General features: G+C 50.7%; 8 protein-coding genes across 8 annotated transcripts; 4 read left to right on the top strand and 4 right to left on the bottom strand.

Annotated features, from left to right (window-relative positions):
* Positions 1 to 226: 226 nt before the first annotated feature.
* N7477_003920 (putative GARP complex subunit (Sac2)) lies at positions 227 to 3,700 on the bottom strand (the record flags this gene model as incomplete). The annotated part of the gene is made up of 8 exons (XM_056965583.1): positions 227 to 265; positions 318 to 353; positions 412 to 1,196; positions 1,249 to 1,540; positions 1,599 to 2,303; positions 2,919 to 3,123; positions 3,183 to 3,362; positions 3,666 to 3,700. 8 exons carry the CDS (start codon positions 3,698 to 3,700, stop codon positions 227 to 229), a joined length of 2,277 nt encoding a protein of 758 aa, XP_056825536.1.
* Positions 3,701 to 4,165: 465 nt separating this feature from the next.
* On the top strand, positions 4,166 to 6,242 carry N7477_003919 (TFIIB-type zinc finger domain-containing protein; the record flags this gene model as incomplete). Its single annotated transcript, XM_056965582.1, has 7 exons — positions 4,166 to 4,270; positions 4,380 to 4,470; positions 4,518 to 4,627; positions 4,690 to 4,946; positions 5,110 to 5,146; positions 5,205 to 5,343; positions 5,398 to 6,242. The coding sequence occupies 7 exons, from the start codon at positions 4,166 to 4,168 to the stop codon at positions 6,240 to 6,242; spliced, it is 1,584 nt and encodes a 527-aa protein (XP_056825535.1).
* A 245-nt stretch (positions 6,243 to 6,487) lies between these two features.
* On the top strand, positions 6,488 to 6,704 carry N7477_003918 (uncharacterized protein; the record flags this gene model as incomplete). Its single annotated transcript, XM_056965581.1, has 2 exons — positions 6,488 to 6,657; positions 6,695 to 6,704. 2 exons carry the CDS (start codon positions 6,488 to 6,490, stop codon positions 6,702 to 6,704), a joined length of 180 nt encoding a protein of 59 aa, XP_056825534.1.
* Positions 6,705 to 8,168: 1,464 nt separating this feature from the next.
* Positions 8,169 to 9,225, bottom strand: N7477_003917 (Yip1 family protein; the record flags this gene model as incomplete). The annotated part of the gene is made up of 5 exons (XM_056965580.1): positions 8,169 to 8,244; positions 8,296 to 8,562; positions 8,591 to 9,002; positions 9,076 to 9,127; positions 9,181 to 9,225. 5 exons carry the CDS (start codon positions 9,223 to 9,225, stop codon positions 8,169 to 8,171), a joined length of 852 nt encoding a protein of 283 aa, XP_056825533.1.
* A 264-nt stretch (positions 9,226 to 9,489) lies between these two features.
* On the bottom strand, positions 9,490 to 10,859 carry N7477_003916 (TBC domain-containing protein; the record flags this gene model as incomplete). Its single annotated transcript, XM_056965579.1, has 3 exons — positions 9,490 to 10,364; positions 10,421 to 10,552; positions 10,607 to 10,859. 3 exons carry the CDS (start codon positions 10,857 to 10,859, stop codon positions 9,490 to 9,492), a joined length of 1,260 nt encoding a protein of 419 aa, XP_056825532.1.
* A 1,271-nt stretch (positions 10,860 to 12,130) lies between these two features.
* On the top strand, positions 12,131 to 16,130 carry thtA (the record flags this gene model as incomplete). The annotated part of the gene is made up of 6 exons (XM_056965578.1): positions 12,131 to 12,660; positions 12,715 to 12,829; positions 12,884 to 13,615; positions 13,710 to 14,424; positions 14,480 to 14,652; positions 14,706 to 16,130. The coding sequence occupies 6 exons, from the start codon at positions 12,131 to 12,133 to the stop codon at positions 16,128 to 16,130; spliced, it is 3,690 nt and encodes a 1,229-aa protein (XP_056825531.1).
* A 525-nt stretch (positions 16,131 to 16,655) lies between these two features.
* N7477_003914 (putative mitochondrial translation initiation factor IF-2) lies at positions 16,656 to 19,920 on the top strand (the record flags this gene model as incomplete). Its single annotated transcript, XM_056965577.1, has 3 exons — positions 16,656 to 17,078; positions 17,143 to 19,616; positions 19,677 to 19,920. The coding sequence occupies 3 exons, from the start codon at positions 16,656 to 16,658 to the stop codon at positions 19,918 to 19,920; spliced, it is 3,141 nt and encodes a 1,046-aa protein (XP_056825530.1).
* A 469-nt stretch (positions 19,921 to 20,389) lies between these two features.
* On the bottom strand, positions 20,390 to 21,101 carry N7477_003913 (rhodanese-like domain-containing protein; the record flags this gene model as incomplete). Its single annotated transcript, XM_056965576.1, has 2 exons — positions 20,390 to 20,767; positions 20,826 to 21,101. 2 exons carry the CDS (start codon positions 21,099 to 21,101, stop codon positions 20,390 to 20,392), a joined length of 654 nt encoding a protein of 217 aa, XP_056825529.1.
* Between the last annotated feature and the right edge of the window lie 396 nt (positions 21,102 to 21,497).

Raw genomic sequence — 21,497 nt, 5'->3', positions numbered from 1 at the left:
GCTGTAGAGATAAAGCAGGCCCCGCAATTGCGCGATGACGGGCTCCGCTGATGCGGGCGGAGCTTGTCCGAGATCAACCATAAAGCAACTACAACAACTACAACTACAATGATGGAATTCGATGACTCATTATAAATTTGTATTACCTTCTCATGATCAGAACGCTTGAGAATGCCATAGATGCCCAATTTACGAAATGTACATGACCGCAAATGCCATGCGATCGTTAACGCTTGCTACAGTTCTTAAGCATCTCGTCCATATGCTGCAGCCCAGGTTAGTATGAAGCGTTTTTATGCAATTGTTGAAGAACTGACCTGTCTCTGCTCAACTGCCAGTTTACCTTGGGTATCCTGTTTCCAATTAGCATTGGTATTTGCGCCGGGTATCCTTGATCGTTTGAAGACATACACTAATGATGGTTAAGATCAATGAATAATTGTTGAAAAGGAATCGCTCTCTGCGCTTTGCATCCGTGCCGTTTCGACTCAGTTTGGCCAACATAGCATCAAACTCGGTGCTTAACCGGGCGAGACTGTTCGACACAGGCTCATCGTCTCCGGCATCGCTACTCAGGACCAAAATACCATGCATAAGTTGACCAAATCGTTGCGTGAGGAAATGCGGTGCCGAGGAGTTCTTCAAATCATCTCCGCCTGCGATTGATAAGGCTGAGACCGCACTGCGACCGGTATTGGAGCCAACTCGTTTTAGTGACTCTGAGTGTAGATCCATAATGACCTGGAAGCGAGGCCACAACTGCATGTTGATCCCATTCACGTATGAATCGGCGACAGGTACCTTGCGCCGCTGAAGCTCGAATGCAGATCTTTGGTTTAAGCGAACACACATGAGAACACCCAAAGAATCCGTAGTATTCTCGATAAGTTTCTTGGTCAGATTTTGGCCCAGTGCAAAGATTGGTTCAAATATCTCTACGGCCTTGCGCGAGATTTGGTGGAATGTCAGGGGAGAGAAAAATTCTGTCATAAAAGAATACTCAGCAGATATGTTGTCCACGAGGGCGACATTGAAGTTTCGGAATGGCGCTTCGATTCCATGATACGAGCTATCTTCCTCGGCCAGATAAGAGGGTAACGCCTGGTGATTTCCAGTTCGAAGAATATCAATGCGTCGACCCAATGAGAACGGATCATGTGCGGCAGAGCCAGCTCGGCTGCCAGGGAGAATGTTTCCTGTCGATCATTAGCGGGTGTTAAAAAATTAATGTCAACAGGGAAAGCCAACCGGTTCGTTGCGAATGATCACCTCCGAGGACTTCATTTCGATCACTTGGGTAGATCTTGATCTTGTCGAGTGCTTGGAGATAACGAGTGAAGTTGGAGTTATAATACCAGCGCATTGTGTTGATGTATGCTTGGGAGATTTCTCCGGCAAGTTTAGGGTGAGCTTTTGATAGATAACTGTATAAGTCTTTGAACCTCAGTAGTCGCTGCTGCTGAATTATTTGCGAGTTGATGTTTGGTGATCGCATTGCTCTAATCTGCAACACCAAGTAATCACGTATGCGTTCGATTGCCTGTTTACGTGATTAATTGCAGCCCAGCCCAATGCCATGTTTCTTAGCCGTCGCTTACCTTGTCCTTTAAGTCAATCAACAGTGGACGCACATCCTCAATGGCCTTGAACCCATTAGATGAAGCTGCTTTGGCTTCGATGCTCATTGTTCGAGCATCGATTTCGTTTAGGGCGCGCACCCAGCTCTCATCCATGGGCCCCTCGGCGATAGTACGCACGGCCTTTGGTGAGATACTGATCTCCTCCACAGCTGGGCCCAGTAGCTTTTCCACATTGCGCCTGTTCTCCAACATGGCATTTAATTGCGTCGAGCGGGTCTGCAACGTTTCAATCTCCGCCGACACCGCCCCCAGCTCGGTCTGGAAGTCATTCAAATACAGCTCCACTGACTTGGACACATCGTCACAGCCGGCAATAGACGTGTGCAGCTCCTCAAACTTGTCTCGCTCCTGTTCGAACTGCTGGACCGTCTGGGCGTTGATCTCGTTGCCCGGGGCCTCTCGAGTCGGTATCGGATCGGCTGAGACCGCAAACTCCTCCAGGCTCAGTCCCTCAAAATTGATGGCCTCAACCAGCTCTGCTGGTCTTTCCAGCAGGGTTGACAATTGTGGAATGTCCTTTTCCTGTTTCTCCTTGCCAATGATCCCGTTCAATACCTCTAACGGGTCAGGTACAACAGCCGGGCGCAATCGCTGCGCACTTGTTTGCTTAGTCCTACGCCATTGGAAGGTCTTCCCGTTCCCGGAAGAGATGTCGTCGAGTCGCTAGGAGTTAACAACAGAGAAGTGGACGAGTTTCTGGAGGCGGCTCTAGGGCGGTTGTAGGGGTCGCGGGAGGGCTGAGAGGAGGATCGTCGAGGTAACGAAGGATTTCTAGGAGCACCCGAAGGAGTCGATTGGCCTGACACGCGATCACGCCACATTGTTCGCAAGAAAGTAGCAAAAGGAACGGAAAGCCGGGGGATCGCGTAGAATACACGTACAATACAATCGAGACTTGGAAGCCAAAGCGGCCCCGGAGACACTAAACCCAAATCGGACGTAGCGACCAAACCCCCCCACCACAAATGCTTTTTCTGGCGAGAAAACTTCTCTTTCCTTCCTCCATCTCGACTTTGACTCCCTTAAACAAATTACCTCACCCTCCAAACTACCATCACAATGGCTGACGACCGGGTATGCTGCCTTTCCCTATTACCCTCTTGTTCTACACCCTTCTTCTTGACCCATTTGACTCCTTGGGCTCTCTGAGCCCCGCATCTTTTGCGACTCCCCTCTTTTACACCACGCAACCCCTCTCGCCCACTGTTCGGCCACCAACTAACTTTAAAATAGGACTTCGAGTTCGACTCTGCCGATGCCGGCGCCTCGACCACCTACCCCACTCAGTGTTCTGCTCTGCGCCAGGGTGGTCACGTCGTTATCAAGGGTCGCCCCTGCAAGATTGTCGCCATGTCCACCTCCAAGACTGGCAAGCACGGTCACGCCAAGGTTAACATCACCGCCATCGATATCTTCACTGGCAAGAAGCTCGAGGATCTGTCCCCCTCCACCCACAACATGGACGTCCCCGTTGTTCGCCGTACTGAGTACCAGCTGGTGAGTTCCTCGAAACCCTCTGCGCTTTTTCCCACAAGCGTGTACTAAGGACATTCGTTTTCCAGCTCGACATTACCGATGATGGTTACCTTTCCCTGATGAAGGAGGACGGTGACACCAAGGATGATGTCAAGCTTCCCGACAACGAGATTGGCCAGCGTATCACCAAGCTCTTCAAGGAGGAGGAGAAGGACACCAGTAAGTACAATCGGCGATTTTCCCCGACTTGGTAAATTCTAATCATCCAATTCTAGACGTCATCATCCAGACCGCCATGGGTGAGGAGGCTGCCGTTGACGCCAAGGAGGCTCCCCAGGGCAAATAAATGCAATCCCTCGGGTCTCCAACATGTAATGTCAACCTTTATGTTCCAAATGGGGCTTCTGTCCCCCAAAAAATTCATCTTCAATGGTTCCATGGAGGATGTGAATCCTTGGCAACTGACGACTTCGTCTACTTTGCTTCCCGACTTCGTCTACTTTGTTTCCAACGATCTGTCCATCATCTAGCCTTGGATGTAGGCTGTACCGACCAGAAGGATTGCTTTGGTTGACATTATACATGTTGGCCGAAGACCAGTTCTGAGTCCCAGCATCTCATGATAGTGTGACGAACGAATAAATACGTAAACCTTGCTTATTATCATTTTCGTCTTCTCTATAATTTTCAAATGTGGTGTCCCTCTGTAACTATGTCCCAGTCACTTTCAATACCGAATTCTAGAGCTTAGTTTCATATTTTATGGCCTCCAAAAAGTTTACTCTCCAGCGCTGAAGTGCTCCCTAAATAACTTGGAAGTGATCACGAAAAACGCAAAATCTTCAAAGTCAAGAAAAACATTCACATCACACGATGCAAATTCCTCATGGTCTTCAGGAATTTTTTCTCTAAAACTTCCCGTTGAAGGCCCGGGCACATGTGTTAAGGGAGCATCGGCGGTCGCTGGGCAGAAAAAATATGTTCCGGATCGCAACATTTACTGACGGGCCAACATTCCTGCCATAACAGCATGCTCATATTGGCTCGGCATGGACTATGTCACCCGTGGGGTCTGCGGCCAGGAGGGATGCCGCGAGAGACGTTATTATCTCGACAATGGCCTCTGGTTTTGTCGGCGCGGTCACTTGCAGGAGGTATGCATGTCTCTTTCTGCCCTCTGAATACCCCATCCCCGCACCATGACTAGTCACAAAGCGGGGAACCCTGCTAGTTGTTGAAATCGATGGCTGAGACAGTATACAGGGTCGGCAAATTGAAGAGGACCCGGACGATTTCGGTACTCAGGGTCAAAGGCATCGAGTAAAGAAGGAAAGGGAGGAGAGGTCTCGGAGGAGTATGTCGGATCCGTTTGACATTATTCAACACTAACGTGAGAAATAGCCTATCGTGGTCGACAAGCTGCTACTTTATACCTACAGGCGTATCAGTTGATACTATGGAAGCAATGCGATGCCTTGGTGAATGATCATGGATTCCCTGAGGAATTCGAGGTGAGCCTCCCGCAAGCTTTGATTTCAAACTTAGAACAATTCGCGGAATTAACACCATTCAGGCTGTTGTCCGAGATCTCTGGGCTTTAAAGCTTCAGGGGTTTACCCTACGAATAAATGCATCTGCAGATGACGAAGATGATGAGAGCGAACGCGAAGTCTTCAGCTCTCAGGCCGCTGACACCGACGATTCCGAGGATCTAGGTTTCAAGGCAGGAGGTCAATATCTTCAATGGCCTCGCATGCTCGATACAGTCGGTCTCTGCTACCTGGCAGCCCTGTTAATGCGACTTCCTATCTGTGTTAGTGACTTTTATCAGTATGTACCATTCACAGAGTTTCTATTTGGCGTCCTGGATCATGTGGCTTCTTGCTCTATGAGTGATGTTCTAACGGAAGTGCATCATTTGCAGCCTAATTCTACGTCAAGATATTCCCTATATCAGAGCGGTCCGATGTGTACCCCGAGACATGCGAGATAGACTCCCTCCCGAGCTAATCTCACTTATCGACCTGGTTGTAAGTGATTCACTCTGCGTAGCTTGACGAAGTCAAACATTTGCTGACCTAGGTAAAGCATCTCCCAAAAGCGGAACAAATCCATACTGGGTGTAGAGACTTGGTGATATACTACCAACGCCGCTTTGAAATTGCGCTTCCACCAATAAACTCGCCTCTGATTCTTTATCGACACATCAAGCGGTTGGCCATTCCAAGTATGCCTATCTCACCTATACATCCTGTACAGTGATAATACTGACAATATCTAGTCGATGTTTACGACACAGTCAAGACGCTACAACAGCTCATTGACTTCAATTTCACCTATCCGAGCGTGCTTGAAAGTCAAAAACGAAGGAACTCCCTTCAGCTACCAGAAGTGCAGCTGGTGGTACTTCTTGTAATCTCTACAAAGCTTATTTTCCCCTTCGATGACCTGAAACGGTATGCGGCTTCACATAGAGAGCCTGCCACCCAGATCATGGATTGGTCCAGGTGGGCATACAACCAGAAATGGTTCGAGCACCTCTCCATGGCTCAAGACGACAAACTCGACAAAGAGACGCTGATTCGAATCAACGACCACGACATCTTTCAAATGGAGCCCGATCAGCTGGACCAGTATATGGACTGGTACGAGAGTAGCTGGTTAGACAACTCCAGATCAAAGCACCCCGTTGCCGACCTGTTCTCACCCAGTCGATCGGAACTTCAGAAGCAACCAGAGAGCGAGTCTTGCGACCCCAATGAGGCTCTCGAGCGGGTCCTCAAATCCGTCATGGTTGCACTTAAACCCGCACCTGTCAATCCAAGCGAAGAGGCAGACCGAATGCGGCCAGGATCATGGTACCGTCGGTATAGATGGGAGTCGCAACTTCCTGAGACAGCGCGCAAATTTTATGAAATTGCAGCGGATTTGGCATCCATATCGTTGCTTACCCTTGTGCGAGCCGTTTCTGTGACTGAATGGAGAATTGCCAAATGGCTGGAAGACGAGCGCCGCGAGGCATATATGACTAAGTGGGGCATGGCAGAAGTTGATGACGGCGATGGCATCGAGATGGATGAGACGGATGACGAGAAGTTTGAACCTGAGATGAAAGGGAGTGCATAGTTCAGGCGCAGGGTTACTTTGAGCACGGTTTTCATTCGTATGGGCGTTAGGTATTGATTTTGAGCAATTAATCGATTCAAATTACAAACTCAACAAGAATGCAGCAGCCTTTTCCCCCTATAAAGTTGCATAAGTGCGATTATCGATGAATTGCTCAAGGAGGTAGAAATGACCGAAATCTACGCTGAACAATGTTCTGTTTTTCGCAAGACTAGTGTATAGTCCGGAATGACGTCGACCCAAAAATGGAAGCCGGGGCATGTCACGTGACAGACACGGAAGCGGAAAGAGGACTAGGGCTTAGGGCACTCCCCGTCGGTCCACCTTTGCTAAGCGAGAAATCCTCAAATGTGCATCGCCTCCTCCGCCTCGAACTCAGCGACCGACTGCCGACACCAACGAAAACTCGCAACGAGTACGTGCCCTACAAACCGTGCCAACGCATTCCCGAGACCCGTGTGATCATGACGAGCTAACACATTCTTCTTCCCGCGCTTTCAGTGCAGATGTATGTTTACCCTAATGTCCGATCACTTCGTTGCCCGCGAACCGCCCTTCGACCGTTCCCTACACGCACTTGGAGGAATTAATGAACATGGACTAATACGGCTCAACAGTTTCGTCAAGACCCTGACGGGTAAGACCATTACCCTCGACGTCGAGTCGAGCGACACCATCGACAACGTCAAGACCAAGATCCAGGACAAGGAGGGCATTCCCCCGGACCAGCAGCGTCTGATCTTCGCCGGCAAGCAGCTTGAGGATGGCCGCACTCTGAGCGACTACAACATCCAGAAGGTACGAGACTTTGGATCCGATACTCGACCATGGTGGGACCGGGCTTGAGGCATATGATTTGTTTTCAAGATGGAATGAGGTTTCGACATGCGCCGACTTTTACGACATCACCTGCGACGTGGAAGAGGAGGATCAAGCCCGGGCTCTTACTCTGATCGCGAGTACCTTCAGTGGAATAGTGACTGACATGGCACCAACTACAGGAGTCCACCCTTCACCTCGTCCTGCGCCTGCGTGGTGGTATCATTGAGCCCTCCCTGAAGGCCCTTGCCTCCAAGTACAACTGCGAGAAGTCCATCTGCCGCAAGTGCTACGTACGTCTACTCCCTCAGATATGCCGATCAAGTTGTGAAATGTTCAATGAACCGAGACCATCGTGGCATATTGCGACTGCCATCAGAAAATCAAACTAACACGAACTCTGTACAGGCTCGTCTTCCTCCCCGTGCCACCAACTGCCGCAAGAAGAAGTGCGGTCACACCAACCAGCTCCGCCCCAAGAAGAAGCTCAAATAGATGACTCGCTTATTGGTGTTATGCTCGGTGTGCTGTGGTCAGGAATCCAGGTCTGGGGTATGGCTGGGACGCGACATGGAGAGGTTTACACATGGCGTTAAAGAAATGATGAAACAATCACAGCCACAGTCATACTTTTGTTAGTTGGCTCCTCTCGGCTTCCAAGCCCGGTGTCCATGAATTTAAGTAAAAGTTCAAAACATTCCCACACTGCCGGGGCTTTGCCTTTGTTTTGTATAACAGCTATCTGGTACACGTATGCTCTGTGGTCACCCAATCAAGGTTAGCTATCAAGTGTCTTGTTTCTACTGTCGCGGGGTACCTCCAATATTGGGTCCAGGTTGGGGCTTTTGATTAAAGGCATATCTCGGCGCGTCGCGGACATCCAATCTACGTGACAGCTAGAGGCTATGCTCGAATGCCAGTGCAATATTCATTGAAACTATTTGAGCCGCCGAAAGCATGTAGTGCACATACAATACAGATGCATGATCGAGCCCCAAAGACCACGCTATAGGAAGACACAAGGAAACAATTGCTGCCGGAGCAAAAATCGCTGCAGTTTCCATCATCGCAACCCCGCCAAAATGTTGCACTCTTTTAGTCCTTACTTTAGAGCATTATCCGCTGGTTGTCGTCATCAGAGTTGCCCGTTTGCTTATTCTTCTTCGAGACCGGGCTTCCGTGGCTGTGAAAGTAAATTAGTCGCAAGTCAAATGCAGGGGAGGAAAAAGCTTACGCGAAGAAGAGGATCTTAATGGCAATAGCCAGACCCGCATGCAGCGCAACAACCAGAATCAAGAGAATTTTGCTGGCCTTAGCATCCGTGGCATTCAGGACCGGATAGAGGTTGCGCAGCAGGAAGAACACACTCCAAGCAAAGCCAACACCAACAAGTGCCCAATTGAGCGCAGTCAACGGGCTCCAGCTAACGAGCGCCACTGCGATCCAGACTAGGTTGGAATATCCGTAAAGAGCCCAGCACTCAATCAAGTCAGCCGTTGAGCTCCCGAACCAGCGCAGAGCCCCCCCACAGCGCAATAGGCAAGATACCCGTGTAGCCATAAATCAAGCCTGCCGCTCCAGACAGCAGCGTGAAGTCATACGCAAAGTGCTTCTCGTCATTATTCGACAGCCACTGGGAGATGGTACCTGTCAAAAACAGGATGACCACGACGGTGGTCGCAATCCAGACAGGTCCATAAAGGTCGGCATTACCTTCCAGTACGTCCAGGAAGTTTGATCGTGGGTACAGGGTTGCCATACAGCGGCGCAATACTTCGTTTGTGTCGACATCAAAGAACCGCTCATAGTAGTGGATTGACCACCAGGTGTGCTTTGTTGGCGTGCCGCCAGGGGACCGGTCACGGCGGCGCGAGGAGCTGCCGCCTAGGAACGGGGCGGAATCGGCTTGTGCTTTTGCGGTACGTTGGTCGCTTTCAAAGTCTGAGGAACGATGAGAGTCCAAAGTTTAGTAGTTTGGATTGAGGAGGGGATCTGCTGCCTGAAGGGGACTCACTCGACGGGTGGAATTCAAGGTCCTCTTGCAGGTCGGTGTGTCCGAGGTCGCCCTGCTGCCGTGTTAGAAATGGATGGCAGAAGAACAGAGCACGTAATTACTTACCTCGGCGTCCACGTCGACAACAACGTCGTAGCCCCGGTTCGCCATGATGGTGGATTGAGTTGGGAAGTTGTTATCGGGAGTTGGGAAGTGTACACATCAGCTTTCCCCGAGCGGGAGGGCGCCACACTGAGCCACTCCGCTCCCATAGCTCCCACCTTTACTTATTTGAAAATCTACTTCTCCTTTTGAGTAGAGTCTTGATTGATGAAAATTAATTTTTGATTTCGATCATAATAGTACTGAGCCTTCGGAAACCGTTTCTATATGTTTTAAGCACAGATAAGGAGGTGCAAGCGGTCGGACAAAAATCTAGCCCTTGAAGACGCCCCGGAGCCAACCGAAGTAGGACCAAATGGATGTATCGAGGCCCTTCCTGCGAATGTAGATCGACGCAGCACCGACAAGGATGGCCAAGGCCACAGACCCGACAGCCCGGCGGTGTTTTCGTGCAAAATCGAGCGCTTTTTGACGGCGCTCCTCATTCTGAAGCTGTCGCGTCTGCTGCTTGAATAATTGTTCAGCCTCTTCCACAGTGTACTTGTGGTATGGATCTCGCGTCGTCTTGAGAACGCTACAGCTAGGAACATGCTTCCATGCGCCGAAGGGTAGGGTTTCTGGAGGATGATCCTCGAAGAGCCGCTCTGCGCTCGAGATGTGACCATCCAAGTCAAGCGGGTATGGTAATTTCGAGAGCTTGAAGTGGAGCATTTCTGGTTCGTCCAAAGGAATGTCAAGAAGCTCTTCCTTCCTAGAAAGAATGATTGCCGCGAACAGGTAGATCGCGACTACTGGTTCACGAGCCAAAAGGTAGTCAAAGAGTCGGGCGATGTCACTGTACTCCTGGATGTCGTGAGCATAGAGTGTGAGAGTTGCTGCGAGGGCGAAGAATGGCTGTATTGTAGAGAGGTGACGCCTTAATACTGGGTCGACGGTTTCGATGATGGCTGGAATGAGTTGCAGGTGCTTGACGGCCGGTGAGAGGGACGGCAACATGTAGTCCCTGATGCGGAAGAGAGACAGTTGTGTCATAGCTGGTAGAGCTCTGTGCTTGCCTAAAACCAAGAGAAGGACCTGCACGATATCGTGGTAGCCCTGGAAATAGCATAGCATCGGGTGATTCCTTAGAATTTGAGTGATCAAAGCTGATAATTGTTTTTTCTTTTCGGATAGCTCTTCTGCAGGGACTGGAAATCATCAGTCAGTCAAATTCAATACCATGTAAAATTGTACCGCAACTGACCATTTGGGTAGTATACAAAGGATCGATCAACGTCCAACTGCACCTGGTCCTCGTCGACATGTCGCGACTGCTCTTTCAGTGGCTTTGAATCATCCAATATTGTGCTTTCATCACAGTGTAGGAGAATTGGCCCTGGCACATATTGTTAGCAGTATCCTTCGGGAGGCTAGAGAAAATAGGACATACAGGCTCTTTGACGTAGCGCATCATCAAGGAGCCCGCCTTCGGTGATGGCAGAGGATATCAATGTCTCTATATCGTGCGCGTCGCATGCTCGGCGAATGGCCTCGGCCTTTTCCGCTCTAGCTTTGGCTTTTTGCTGAGACTCCAGTGACTCTGCTGGTTGATCTGCAAACAAATTGGTGGAATTTTCATCGGCGGTGGAGACCGATGCCTCTGAAGTGCTGTTATTGCGCTGCTCTATGTTGGATGAATCCATTGCCGCGTTTCATGCAACAGTGTTTCAGCGTGTTCCTCAAAGTCTAGGGCGTACTTTTTCAAAACGAAGCATGTGCGAGAAGTTTCGCAATTAGAATCCAGGAAAGCTACCCCGGTGCTAGTTGAAAGTCTTCTCTGGGACTCAGCAGAGTATCACAGACGTTGATTGACGTCAACTTCTGAAAGGGGGTACAACAACAATATTGCTGGCTATATTGCTAGCTTTGAAGCCCAGCAGCTCCAGATGCAAGGCTGCGCCGTCCGGAAGTATTTGAGGGCGCCAGAGAGTGACCGAACCGTTTTCTTCCTGCACCACTTGTTGATGATAATACGTATTGGAAAGAGAGATAGCGTGCTGCGCGGTCCCGTTGTGTGGCCTGAGGCAACAACAACGTGATTCCCTCCACTCTGCAAAAACACGGCAGCTTCACTTCCTAAGCACTTGTGCATCCACCGTTGATTTGGTTAAGAAGATCGCGAAACAGGATATGAAGGACACGTGTTATTGCCTCGAAAATTGATCATTAGGTCGGTCCTCCATCTCCGAGGTCTACAGTCATCAGTGAGCACCCCGCAAGTGGTGCACGTAGCTCCGGTCAAGCTACTTTATACAACGATCAAGCAGGGCTCGGTCCCTAGCTTTCGCACCTGAGGATCTTTGCTGATTGATGGTCTTGTTTGACTTGCAAGAGGTCTCTCACGTGCGCATATTCTAGAGTCCCGCCTCAAAGCTGTATGTCTCCGGGTGTCTCCCTCTGGCTCTCGCTTCCATCTTTCAGATTGTGTGTTGACGTGGTACACTCAGGGCTATTCGAGAACCCTCGTTATTTATTTCACTATAATTCATAACTCGGTCTATATCCAGGAAACTTCCCAATTGGCAAGTCCCGAGGATAGATCAGCCGACATCTGCATCACATGCCAGCAAAGCGACAAATGCTTCACTAAGAGTGCTTCATATCTGTTAAGGATGGCTTGACAAGACTTGCCATAGATCAACATTTTTTCGCAATCAAGTCCTAGACCTGAGTTTTCGACATCTTTTGCCGGGAAAAGCGATATCCTGAACTGGAGAGTCGTACAGCCTCCCAGTTAGTACTCAACCGAGCGACGGGGTATCTTGTAAAATCATATCCTGTCCACGCTTTATACCCAAAATTATCCGGTCTTGCAGGGATCTCATCGAGCCTTATCCATCTCCTGGACTCGTCCATTCCCAACGAGATATCCCTTCTTCCCCAAGTTAAATCTTGATCTTGACGTCTAGAAACGATGAATCCGCGAGCATCAGAACGCCTCTTGGATGCGTCTTCTAAGGGGCAACAGTCACGAGAACTCACCGGGTTCCTCGGCGTCTTCACTCAGACTCTTCTACCTAGTCCCGTCACGCAATGGATACTCCCAGCGAGGCTCCGAAACAGGAATCACAACGATGTTGTCTTTGTGGGACAGCGACGTGTCCAGATCAAACAGGCTACCGTGGGTGGGTTCCTCGAAGATGTGCTTGAAAAGACCGACTTTACCGGCTCCATTGTCGGGGCCAAAGTCCTTAATGTCAGCACCCAGCTACCCTGGGAGTCACAACTACAAACTCGTGATCCATCCGCCAGAAATTACATCACTCCGGAAGTCCTAGAAATGCTCCCTTCTCAAATCCTTGTTCTCTCGCTGGAAATGAAACAACTTGTTTTCCTGTGCTGTTCGCCTTCTTCGCCAGGGGAGTTCATCACCTATCGTCGACCACTTCCAATTGATGTCAACTTACCCGAGAAATTCGGAAAGCACATTGCTGTCGATCCAAAGTATGAGCCGTCTCTAGTCACGCTTGGTAGATGAGCTTACTAAATAATATGCAGGTCTCGTGCTATCGCAATCAGTGCTTCAAGCAATTACTTCGGATTTTTGCGGCTCAAATCCTCTCGAGAAATTCAACTTCAGCTCGCTCAAGACCGTTTAGACCCAATTCAAAAAGTACGTTGGAACATGTGTACCGCCTTAGCATGTGCTGACCGAAGTATTATTCAGGAAACCTTCTACAGGTGTGAGGGAATCATCATGTTTATGGAGTTTCTCTATCCAAAGAGTGTGACCGATAAGCAAATTATCTTGCTTATCATTCTGGTCAGGTCGGGGGTAACTTATGGCTCAGTCTATGAATGGCAGGAGGATCAAGACCATGCAATCGACCCACCACAGCACTTCGAGTTCAAGCTGCCCAGACCCGATAGAATGCCAGCCATGATCGCACCTCTGACCAAGGAGTCTTCGTTCTTGGTCATTACCACGACCGGCATGGCGGTTTACTCTGTGAACAACTATGTTCGACCCGCACGGTATCCCCTGATTGCCCCAAGTAAGGAAGTGGCAGAAGCACCTCTATGGACTCGCTGGGCGAGACCTGCACGCAACTGGCTTTATAGTCAGAAATACGACGGAATTTACCTTTGCCGCGAAGACGGCTGGACGTACTATCTCGAATTTTCCAACGAGGGCGAACTTGAACTCACAACCAGCCTGGGCCAACTTCATTTCCATGTTGACCTGGCATTTGATGTCCTTGATATGGGCCATGAGGGTGGCGATTTCATCATGGCGGCGGGGAGTATGGGTGACGGCGGTCTATACAAATTGGAGGCGAGGAAACCACCCATATGCGAACAACGATTTCTCAACTGGGCCCCAGTCACCGATGCAGTCATGATACGCTCGGATGCCCAATCTACGCCACGTCAACAGGTCTCTCGAGATCGTCTATTCGTTTGCTCTGCGTCCTCTTCCTCCCACGGAGCACTCCACGAACTCCGACATGGCATTGAGGCTCAAATCGGGTTTCAGGCTCCCCCTTGAACAGTTCACAGGCATTAGAAACCTGTGGGCAATAACGGACGACCTTAATGGCGGTGTTTACATTCTGATTACCGATCCTGTGTTTACCTTGCTTCTCTATCTGACTCCAGAAGGAGACATCGGCGCCCTTGATGAGAGTGAGACGGGGCTGGATACTACTGAGACGCTAGCAACTGGCTGCACCCCTGAGGGTGTTATTGTCCAGGTCACTGAAAATGCGACACATCTGTTCGTGCCTCCAAATCTGGCATTGAATTCCCGGCTCCCGCACAAGGCTGGCACTTCTATTCTGGCAGTCGATGTCGACGGTCCGAACTCATCCATGGTAACTGCCTTACGACGGAATGGCATTCTAAGCCTCTCTTTTGCGAAAGTAATTGTGAAGGACGACGAAGTCTACCCAGAAGTTGGGCCGGCACTCAATATTGAATTTGAGCCCATTTGTCTATCGCTTGAAAAATTTGGAGACATGATGTTTGTCTTCGTGGGTTCTGGGTGTGGTACATTGAGGGTCTTCCGCGTTGAGAATGGGCTCATCACATTCTTCTGCCAGACGACAGTCAATGTGGGCGACAGTGATGACATCTCGCGAGCAATTGACAGTCTTGCTGCCATTCGCGTGACCTTGGATGGCACCCTGCACGCTTTCTTGCTGTGCGGTCTACGAAGTGGAATTCTTGTCCCTTTCCAAGTAGATTTTGAGGGTTCTTCCCTGATCAGTAAGTGAAAGACTCCTTCTTTACAATGTCTTTGCTCATCTAACACACGTCATAGCCCTCGTCCAACAAGAGCCCAAACGAATTGGAACCACATCTCTCCGGGTACAGAGCAAAGATACATTCGCGCTACTCGTGTGTGGAGACGAGCTTTGGCGGGTTACATATCCCCTCGACGGGCCTCCATGGGGTTGCATTTTACATAGGGTCTGGATCACAGAACAGAACAATGTGAGTTGGCGATACTACTTCTCTTCTGTGCGACGAAATCTGATTGTTGCCAGCCTGCGTACTTCCCCATCAAGCTCTATGGCTGTGGACTCCTTAGCTCGCAAGCTTCAGCACTGGGGAACCTTTTCTGTTTCGCAGACGGAGAGCTTTTGATCTGCCATTTGTACAAGGGGCCTAAGATGATTCCTCGGCGCATTGGCTTGCCTGGCACCGCCACCAAAATGACGTATTCAGAACATCTTCGAAGACTCCTTGTATCCTACAGTATCAGCAATGTGGAGGATCCTTCGGCCCCAAACCACGTCACAACACGTTCGTACATTGAATGTGTGGATCCCGATTCACAGCATGCTGTCGTACATTGGGAAGACTCGAATCCGATGAACCCCGGAAATCCTCAGAGCGCCCCAGGCGAGACAATCAGTTCCATCCTGGACTGGTCGTTTGAAAAGAATGGTCATAAGTACCATCTCATAGTGCTTGGCACCTCACTCCCAGCACTGGATGCAGAAGGTGCTCAGGGTCGGGTCATCATCATGAACGCGAATCGTGATCCATCTGACCCATCCCGTAGAAAGTTCACAACTAAGTATGTACACGATGTGAGCGGCCCCGATTATGGCCCTGTGCGTGCAATAGCACCTTTCCGAGACAGTCTGATTGTCGGGGCAGGGAAGATGATATTTCCAGTGACAGCTCGCAGTGCGGAGACTAGATGGGTTCGCGATACCTCCAAAAAGCTCCCTTCTGCAGCAGTCGCAATCACCGTCTATGGGTCATTCGTGTTCGTGACCACCGCACGCCACGGATTCATGATCTTTGAAGTGATTGATGGGACGTTGAAGACGCGCGAATGGGACGACATGCAGCGCGATGGCATAGCCCACTACATTTGCCCGGGTCGCACACCTTTGGCATTCATGGCCAGCCGTGGCGGAGGTGTCCGCGTCTCCAAGCTAGGAAAAGATCCCGATGGCATGGGCTCTGTCTCCCATCCGGCAGAGATCCGCCTATCAGATACGATCATTCGCTTCGTTCTCGACTCCATGAACGAGCTTACACCAATGACACCCTGGCAACGAGGATCGTCCATGTTCGGATTTGCACTCAATGGTGCAGTGTACAGATTCTCTTTACTAAGGAAGAACGAGCTACAGCTCCTTTGGCTGTTGCAGAACATGTGTCTCAGAGACCCAGTTCTATGTCCATCTGCACTTCCGCGTGAGAGGCGCACCAATTCTCTGTGGGGAGAGGCCCACGGTAACAACCGCCATATTGATGGAGACATCCTTGCCCGTCTTGCCCAGCATGATCCGGGATATCTTGAGCAAATGATTTTAAGGCTTGACACTGCTCGTAAGGCGGAGTTCTTTGGTTCCCACGTTCGGGAACTAGCCCAGGAGGTGCTTGGAGAGTCATGGAATTATGACCGATACATTGTGCATTGGCTCCGTACCCTGCTGCAGGTGCAGTTTTGATCTATCACTTGAACGACTCAACTTCTGGCGATGTTGGTTCGCATGTATGTACTCGAAACACAGAGTGACTTTGAGTGAATGGGCAGTGACTTCTCATGCTAATAGGTAGCCCTGCTCAGATGAGAACTCATTTGTAAGATAGTTGTCAAGAAATCCATTGAGAAATTTCTTTTTACAAGGAATTTAAGCAGACAGTAGACTGTTTCATTTTGCCCTCAAGTGCTAGTGGCTCACGTAGCAGTGGCAACCAAATGGAAGTCAGACTACATTGTTCCCCACCATTGATTCTTCCCGAAATTCTTTTTCACTCCCACCCCTCCCCTAGGTCCACCTACCCATTCTTTTCCGGGGACCTGAGTTCGACTTGATCGATCTCTTTTATAAAATTCGAGTTTTGCGTGATCGCAAAATTTCAATCGACCCGCCCGTGAACGGTTAGCTCCGTTTGTGCGCTCACGATACACCGATCGACCCTCGATTCGGATCCCGAACCCCCCAGCAAACCAAATACAAAATACCGACACAATGCCTCCTAAGAAGAAGGGTAACAAGCGGCAAGAGGAAGACTGGGAAGCCGACCTCGGCGAGTCCGCCCCCGCCGGCGATGCTCCCACCGACCAGCCCCAGGATGCCGAAGAGGAGGAAGCCGCGGGCGGCGGTGGCCTCATGGCTGCTCTGAGGAAGAACAAGGAGAAGAAGAAGAAGAAGGGCAAAACCAACGACTTCGTCGAGGGTGAAGACCCTGCCGCCGATCTCGCCAGCAAGGCTCCCGAAGAGGGCACTTTCGATGACGATGATGTCTTCGCCGGCAAGGCTGCGAAGAAGCCTATCAAGGACATTCCTGTTCCCAAGGCCGACGAACCCGAGGAAGGCGAGTTCCGCGTAAAGTCCAAGAAGGAGAAGGAGAAGGAAAGGAAGGAGCGTGAGAAGGCGCGTAAGAAGGAACAGGTACGTTTGAGAAAATTTCTTGCCATCTCTTAAGCCTGTGCTGATCTCATACTCTACTTTCTAGGCCGCCCTAAAGAAGAAGACTGTTCCCGCGCCTAAGGCCGATGCCGCTAAACAAGCTGCCGAGATCAAGATGGATGAGCCCGCCCCGGCCCCCGCCACAGAAGCCACCGGTGGCAAGAAGAAGAAGCTTCCTCCTCATTTGGCAGCTCTCCAGAAGCAGCAGGAGCTGCTCCGCCAACAGCGTGAGGAGGAGGAGCGCTTGGCCGCCGAAGAGAAGGCCCGCGAAGAGGAGCAGAAGCGCATCGAGGCCGAGGAAGAGGCTAAGCGCGAAGAGGCCCGTCAAAGGAAGCGTGAGCGTGAGCGTGAAAAGAAGGAGCAGCTTCGCAAGGAGGGCAAGCTTCTGACCAAGGCTCAGCGCGAAGCTCAGCTGCGTAATGAGATGCGTATGAAGCAGATGCTCGAAGCTGGTGTGGGCACTGTTGCCGGTCTGCAAGAGGGTGGTGCAGAGAAAAAGCGCCCCGTCTACGAGAACCGCCGGAAGAAGGCCGGCAAGAAGCAAGAAGAGGATCTTGAGGCTGCTGCCGAGCGTGCCCGTCTCCAGCGTGAGGCTGAAGATGAACGCCGCCGCAAGGAAGCTGAGGAAAAGGCCAAGGCTGAGGCTGAGGCTGAGGCCGCGAAGAACGGTGCTCCTGCTTCCGAGGACATTGATGCCGTGGATGACTGGGAGGCTGCTGCTGATGATGACGTTAAGGACAGCTGGGATGCTCCCTCTGAGGATGAGAAGCCCACTGCCAATGGCGACGCTAACGATGCCGACTCGAAGGAGGAAGAAGACTCCGAAGAGGAGTCCGACGACGATGACTCTTCTGAGGAAGACTCAGAGGATGAGGAGCAGTCTGCCAACCAGAGGGCTGTCGCACTGAGAAAGGCCGAGGCCGCCGAGCGGAGGAAGAAGCAGCACGAGGAGGCCCTCGCTGCTCGTTCCAAGGACAACCTGCGCTCGCCCATTTGCTGTATTCTCGGTCACGTCGATACTGGAAAGACCAAGCTTCTTGACAAGATTCGTCAGACCAACGTACAGGAAGGCGAAGCCGGTGGTATCACTCAGCAGATTGGTGCTACTTACTTCCCCGTTGAGGCTCTCCAGCAGAAGACGTCTGTCGTGAACAAGGACGGCAAGTTCGAGTTCAAGGTTCCTGGTTTGCTCATCATTGATACCCCTGGTCACGAGTCTTTCTCCAACCTGCGTTCCAGAGGTTCTTCTCTTTGCAACATCGCCATTCTGGTCGTCGATATCATGCACGGTCTTGAGCCTCAAACTCTCGAGTCTATGCGCTTGCTGCGTGACCGCAAGACTCCTTTCATCGTGGCGCTGAACAAGATCGATCGTCTGTATGGCTGGAAGAAGATCGATAACAACGGCTTCGAGGACAGTCTGAACATGCAGAACAAAGGTGTTCAGAATGAGTTCCGCTCTCGTCTGGAGGCTACTAAGCTCGCTTTCGCCGAGCAGGGTTTCAACTCCGAGCTCTTCTACGAGAACAAGTCTATGGCCCGTAATGTGTCCTTGGTCCCCACTTCCGCCCACACCGGTGAGGGTGTTCCCGACATGCTGAAGCTTCTCACTGAGCTGAGTCAGGAGCGTATGACCAACTCCCTGATGTACCTGTCCGAGGTTGAGTGTACCGTCCTGGAAGTCAAGGTCATCGAGGGTCTCGGTACCACCATTGACGTTATCCTGTCCAACGGTATTTTGCGTGAGGGTGATCGAATTGTCATGTGCGGTCTCAATGGACCTATAACAACCAATATTCGAGCACTTTTGACGCCCGCGCCGCTCAAGGAATTGCGTCTCAAGTCCGCATATGTCCACAATAAGGAGGTCAAGGCAGCTCTCGGTGTCAAGATTGCTGCCAACGATCTCGAGCACGCCATTGCTGGTTCCCGTTTGATGGTTGTTGGCCCTGACGATGATGAGGAGGACCTCGAGGAGGAGGTGATGTCTGATCTGGAGAATCTTCTGAGCAAGGTCTCTACCGATTCTCGCGGTGTCAGTGTCCAGGCCTCCACTCTGGGTTCCCTTGAGGCCCTTCTGGAGTTCCTGAGGGTCTCCAAGATCCCCGTGGCCAACATCTCCATCGGTCCCGTCTACAAGCGCGATGTCATGATGGCTGGTGCCATGTTGGAGAAGGCCAAGGAATATGCTGTCATGCTTTGCTTCGATGTCAAGGTTGATAAGGAAGCGGCCGCATACGCTGCTGACGTCGGCGTCAAGATTTTCACTGCGGACATCATTTACCACCTGTTCGACGACTTCACCAAGCACATGGCTGAGCTTACTGAGCAGCGTAAGGAGGAGAGCAAGCTTCTTGCCATCTTCCCTTGTGTGATCCAACCTGTTGCTGTCTTCAACAAGAAGGACCCTATTGTCATCGGTATTGATGTCATTGAGGGAAGCTTGCGGATGCACACCCCGCTGGCGGCTATCGTCACCAATGGCGCCGGTGTGAGAGAGGTCATTGATATTGGCAGAGTGTACGTTTACCCGATGTTTCCGTTCTATACTCTCTCGATCTCATTCTAACATCTTGATAGGACATCCATCGAGCGTGATCACAAGGCCATCCAGGTCTGCAAGAAGGGTCAGCCCTCTGTCGCCATCAAGGTCGAGGGTCCTAACCAGCCCATGTACGGTCGCCATCTGGAAGAGAAGGACCTTCTTTACTCGCACATCTCGCGTGCTAGTATCGATACCCTCAAGGAGTTCTACCGCTCCGAGGTCACCATGGAGGAGTGGGGTCTGGTCAAGAAGCTCAAGCCCGTCTTCGACATTCCTTGAGCAGACCACCCAGTTATCAAATGAGATGCTCGGCATCTCACACGGAGTGGGTAGAAGAAGCTTTCACCCATCTTGTCAGGTCCCGCTTTCGTCCCGAGCGCATGACGATGGTGACCTTCCCATGCATATGGGGATTCCACAACATAACAACTGCCATCAAGTGAAAATAAAAGTTACTGTTTTGATTGCGATGTGGACATACCATGAACGATTACGACTTGAATGGAATGCACAGGACACCAAGGAACGTTTCAGCTGTACATGCTGGTTTAAAGGAAAGGGGGAAAGGGAAACCTGGCCTACACCAGGATTTTTGTTATATTTGCTTTGAATCAATGTTGTTAGATCTGGTTCCTATCCTCACGTACAGTACTCATCTTGTCCCGGCACGGACCATTGACGGTAATATCTACAGCATCACGAGTTACCTCGTTCCTCACTTGAGTTGAACCTTTCAACAACACACCACTTAATCATCGTCCCCATCCCACCGCTCAACCTTGCCTCCATTCCTTTCCCAATCCAACCAACTCCCCTCATAAACCCCAATCTGCTCCGGATTATACCCCGCCTGCACAGCCAACTGCGCCGCCGCCCGAGCCCTGACACCAGCCTTGCAATAAAACACAAGCGTCCCGTCAAAATCAGCCTGCGGCTTGGGGAATCCAAATCGATCCTCGAACTCGTCGGGGGTCAGATACATAGCGTCGGGCTGGGAAGCGAGCGGTATACTGATGGCTGAGGGTATAATGCCTGTTCCTTTAAGTTCGGCAGGTTCGCGGACGTCGATGAGGATTACGGGTTTGTGAGTTGGAGAGGTGGAGGATGAAGGGAGGGCAGTGTTTATCTGGGATAGTTAGTTATTTGCTTTCATATGTCGGGGGGCTTTGGAAGAGGGGATGTACTTCTTCAAATCCCCATTCGCGGAGAGAAGGTGGCTCGTCGTTGAATCGACGAATTTGGTTCTGGCCGTTGACTTTACATTGTGATTGGGGCTTGTAGCTGTGTGATCCTGCCAATGTTCCTCGTCGTTGTGAGAGCGCGAGTCCCCGGGTGACTGCAGAGAGGTATCGGCGCTGAAAGACTGGGCTAGCTGAGATTGTTTGCCGGAGAGGGACCTTGGCGGCTGAAGATAATCTGGCGGTAGACTGCCGGATCGCGGATGGTAATTGCGAGGCCATATTTGTTTCTTTGGTCTTGGTCGGAGGCCTTGGAAGTGAGAGAGCTCGTTGGTGGGAGAGCTGGGTGATGTCAGTGCCGATGGTGACCGCCTGCTGGAAATGGCATCCCCGAATTGGAGATCTCTCTAAGGTTTTGCTCCCTCAGATGTATAGATAAATGAATATGACTCGGGTGTATATGAGACCAATCTAGATCTCTTCTAGTAATCTGCCTACCAAGTCAGACCTTGTGTGTTTGCTTTGGTAAATTACTTGGAAGTGAAGAGGTGTAGATATATTGTGGTTGAGCCATGATGGAGAGAGACACAATAATGCGCCCAAAAGACTTGTTTTGGACAAAGGTCTGGATGAACTTTCAGAGTGTATGATGAGGAGGCTGTTCCGAAGCGCCGAGAA

Source organism: Penicillium maclennaniae (assembly GCF_028827695.1).
Source record: "Penicillium maclennaniae strain IBT 15551 chromosome Unknown utg000003l:1.0-5670915.0:1.0-5674809.0, whole genome shotgun sequence".
NCBI classification, from domain to species: Eukaryota; Fungi; Ascomycota; class Eurotiomycetes; order Eurotiales; family Aspergillaceae; genus Penicillium; species Penicillium maclennaniae.
This window is presented reverse-complemented; position numbering and strand designations above follow the sequence as displayed.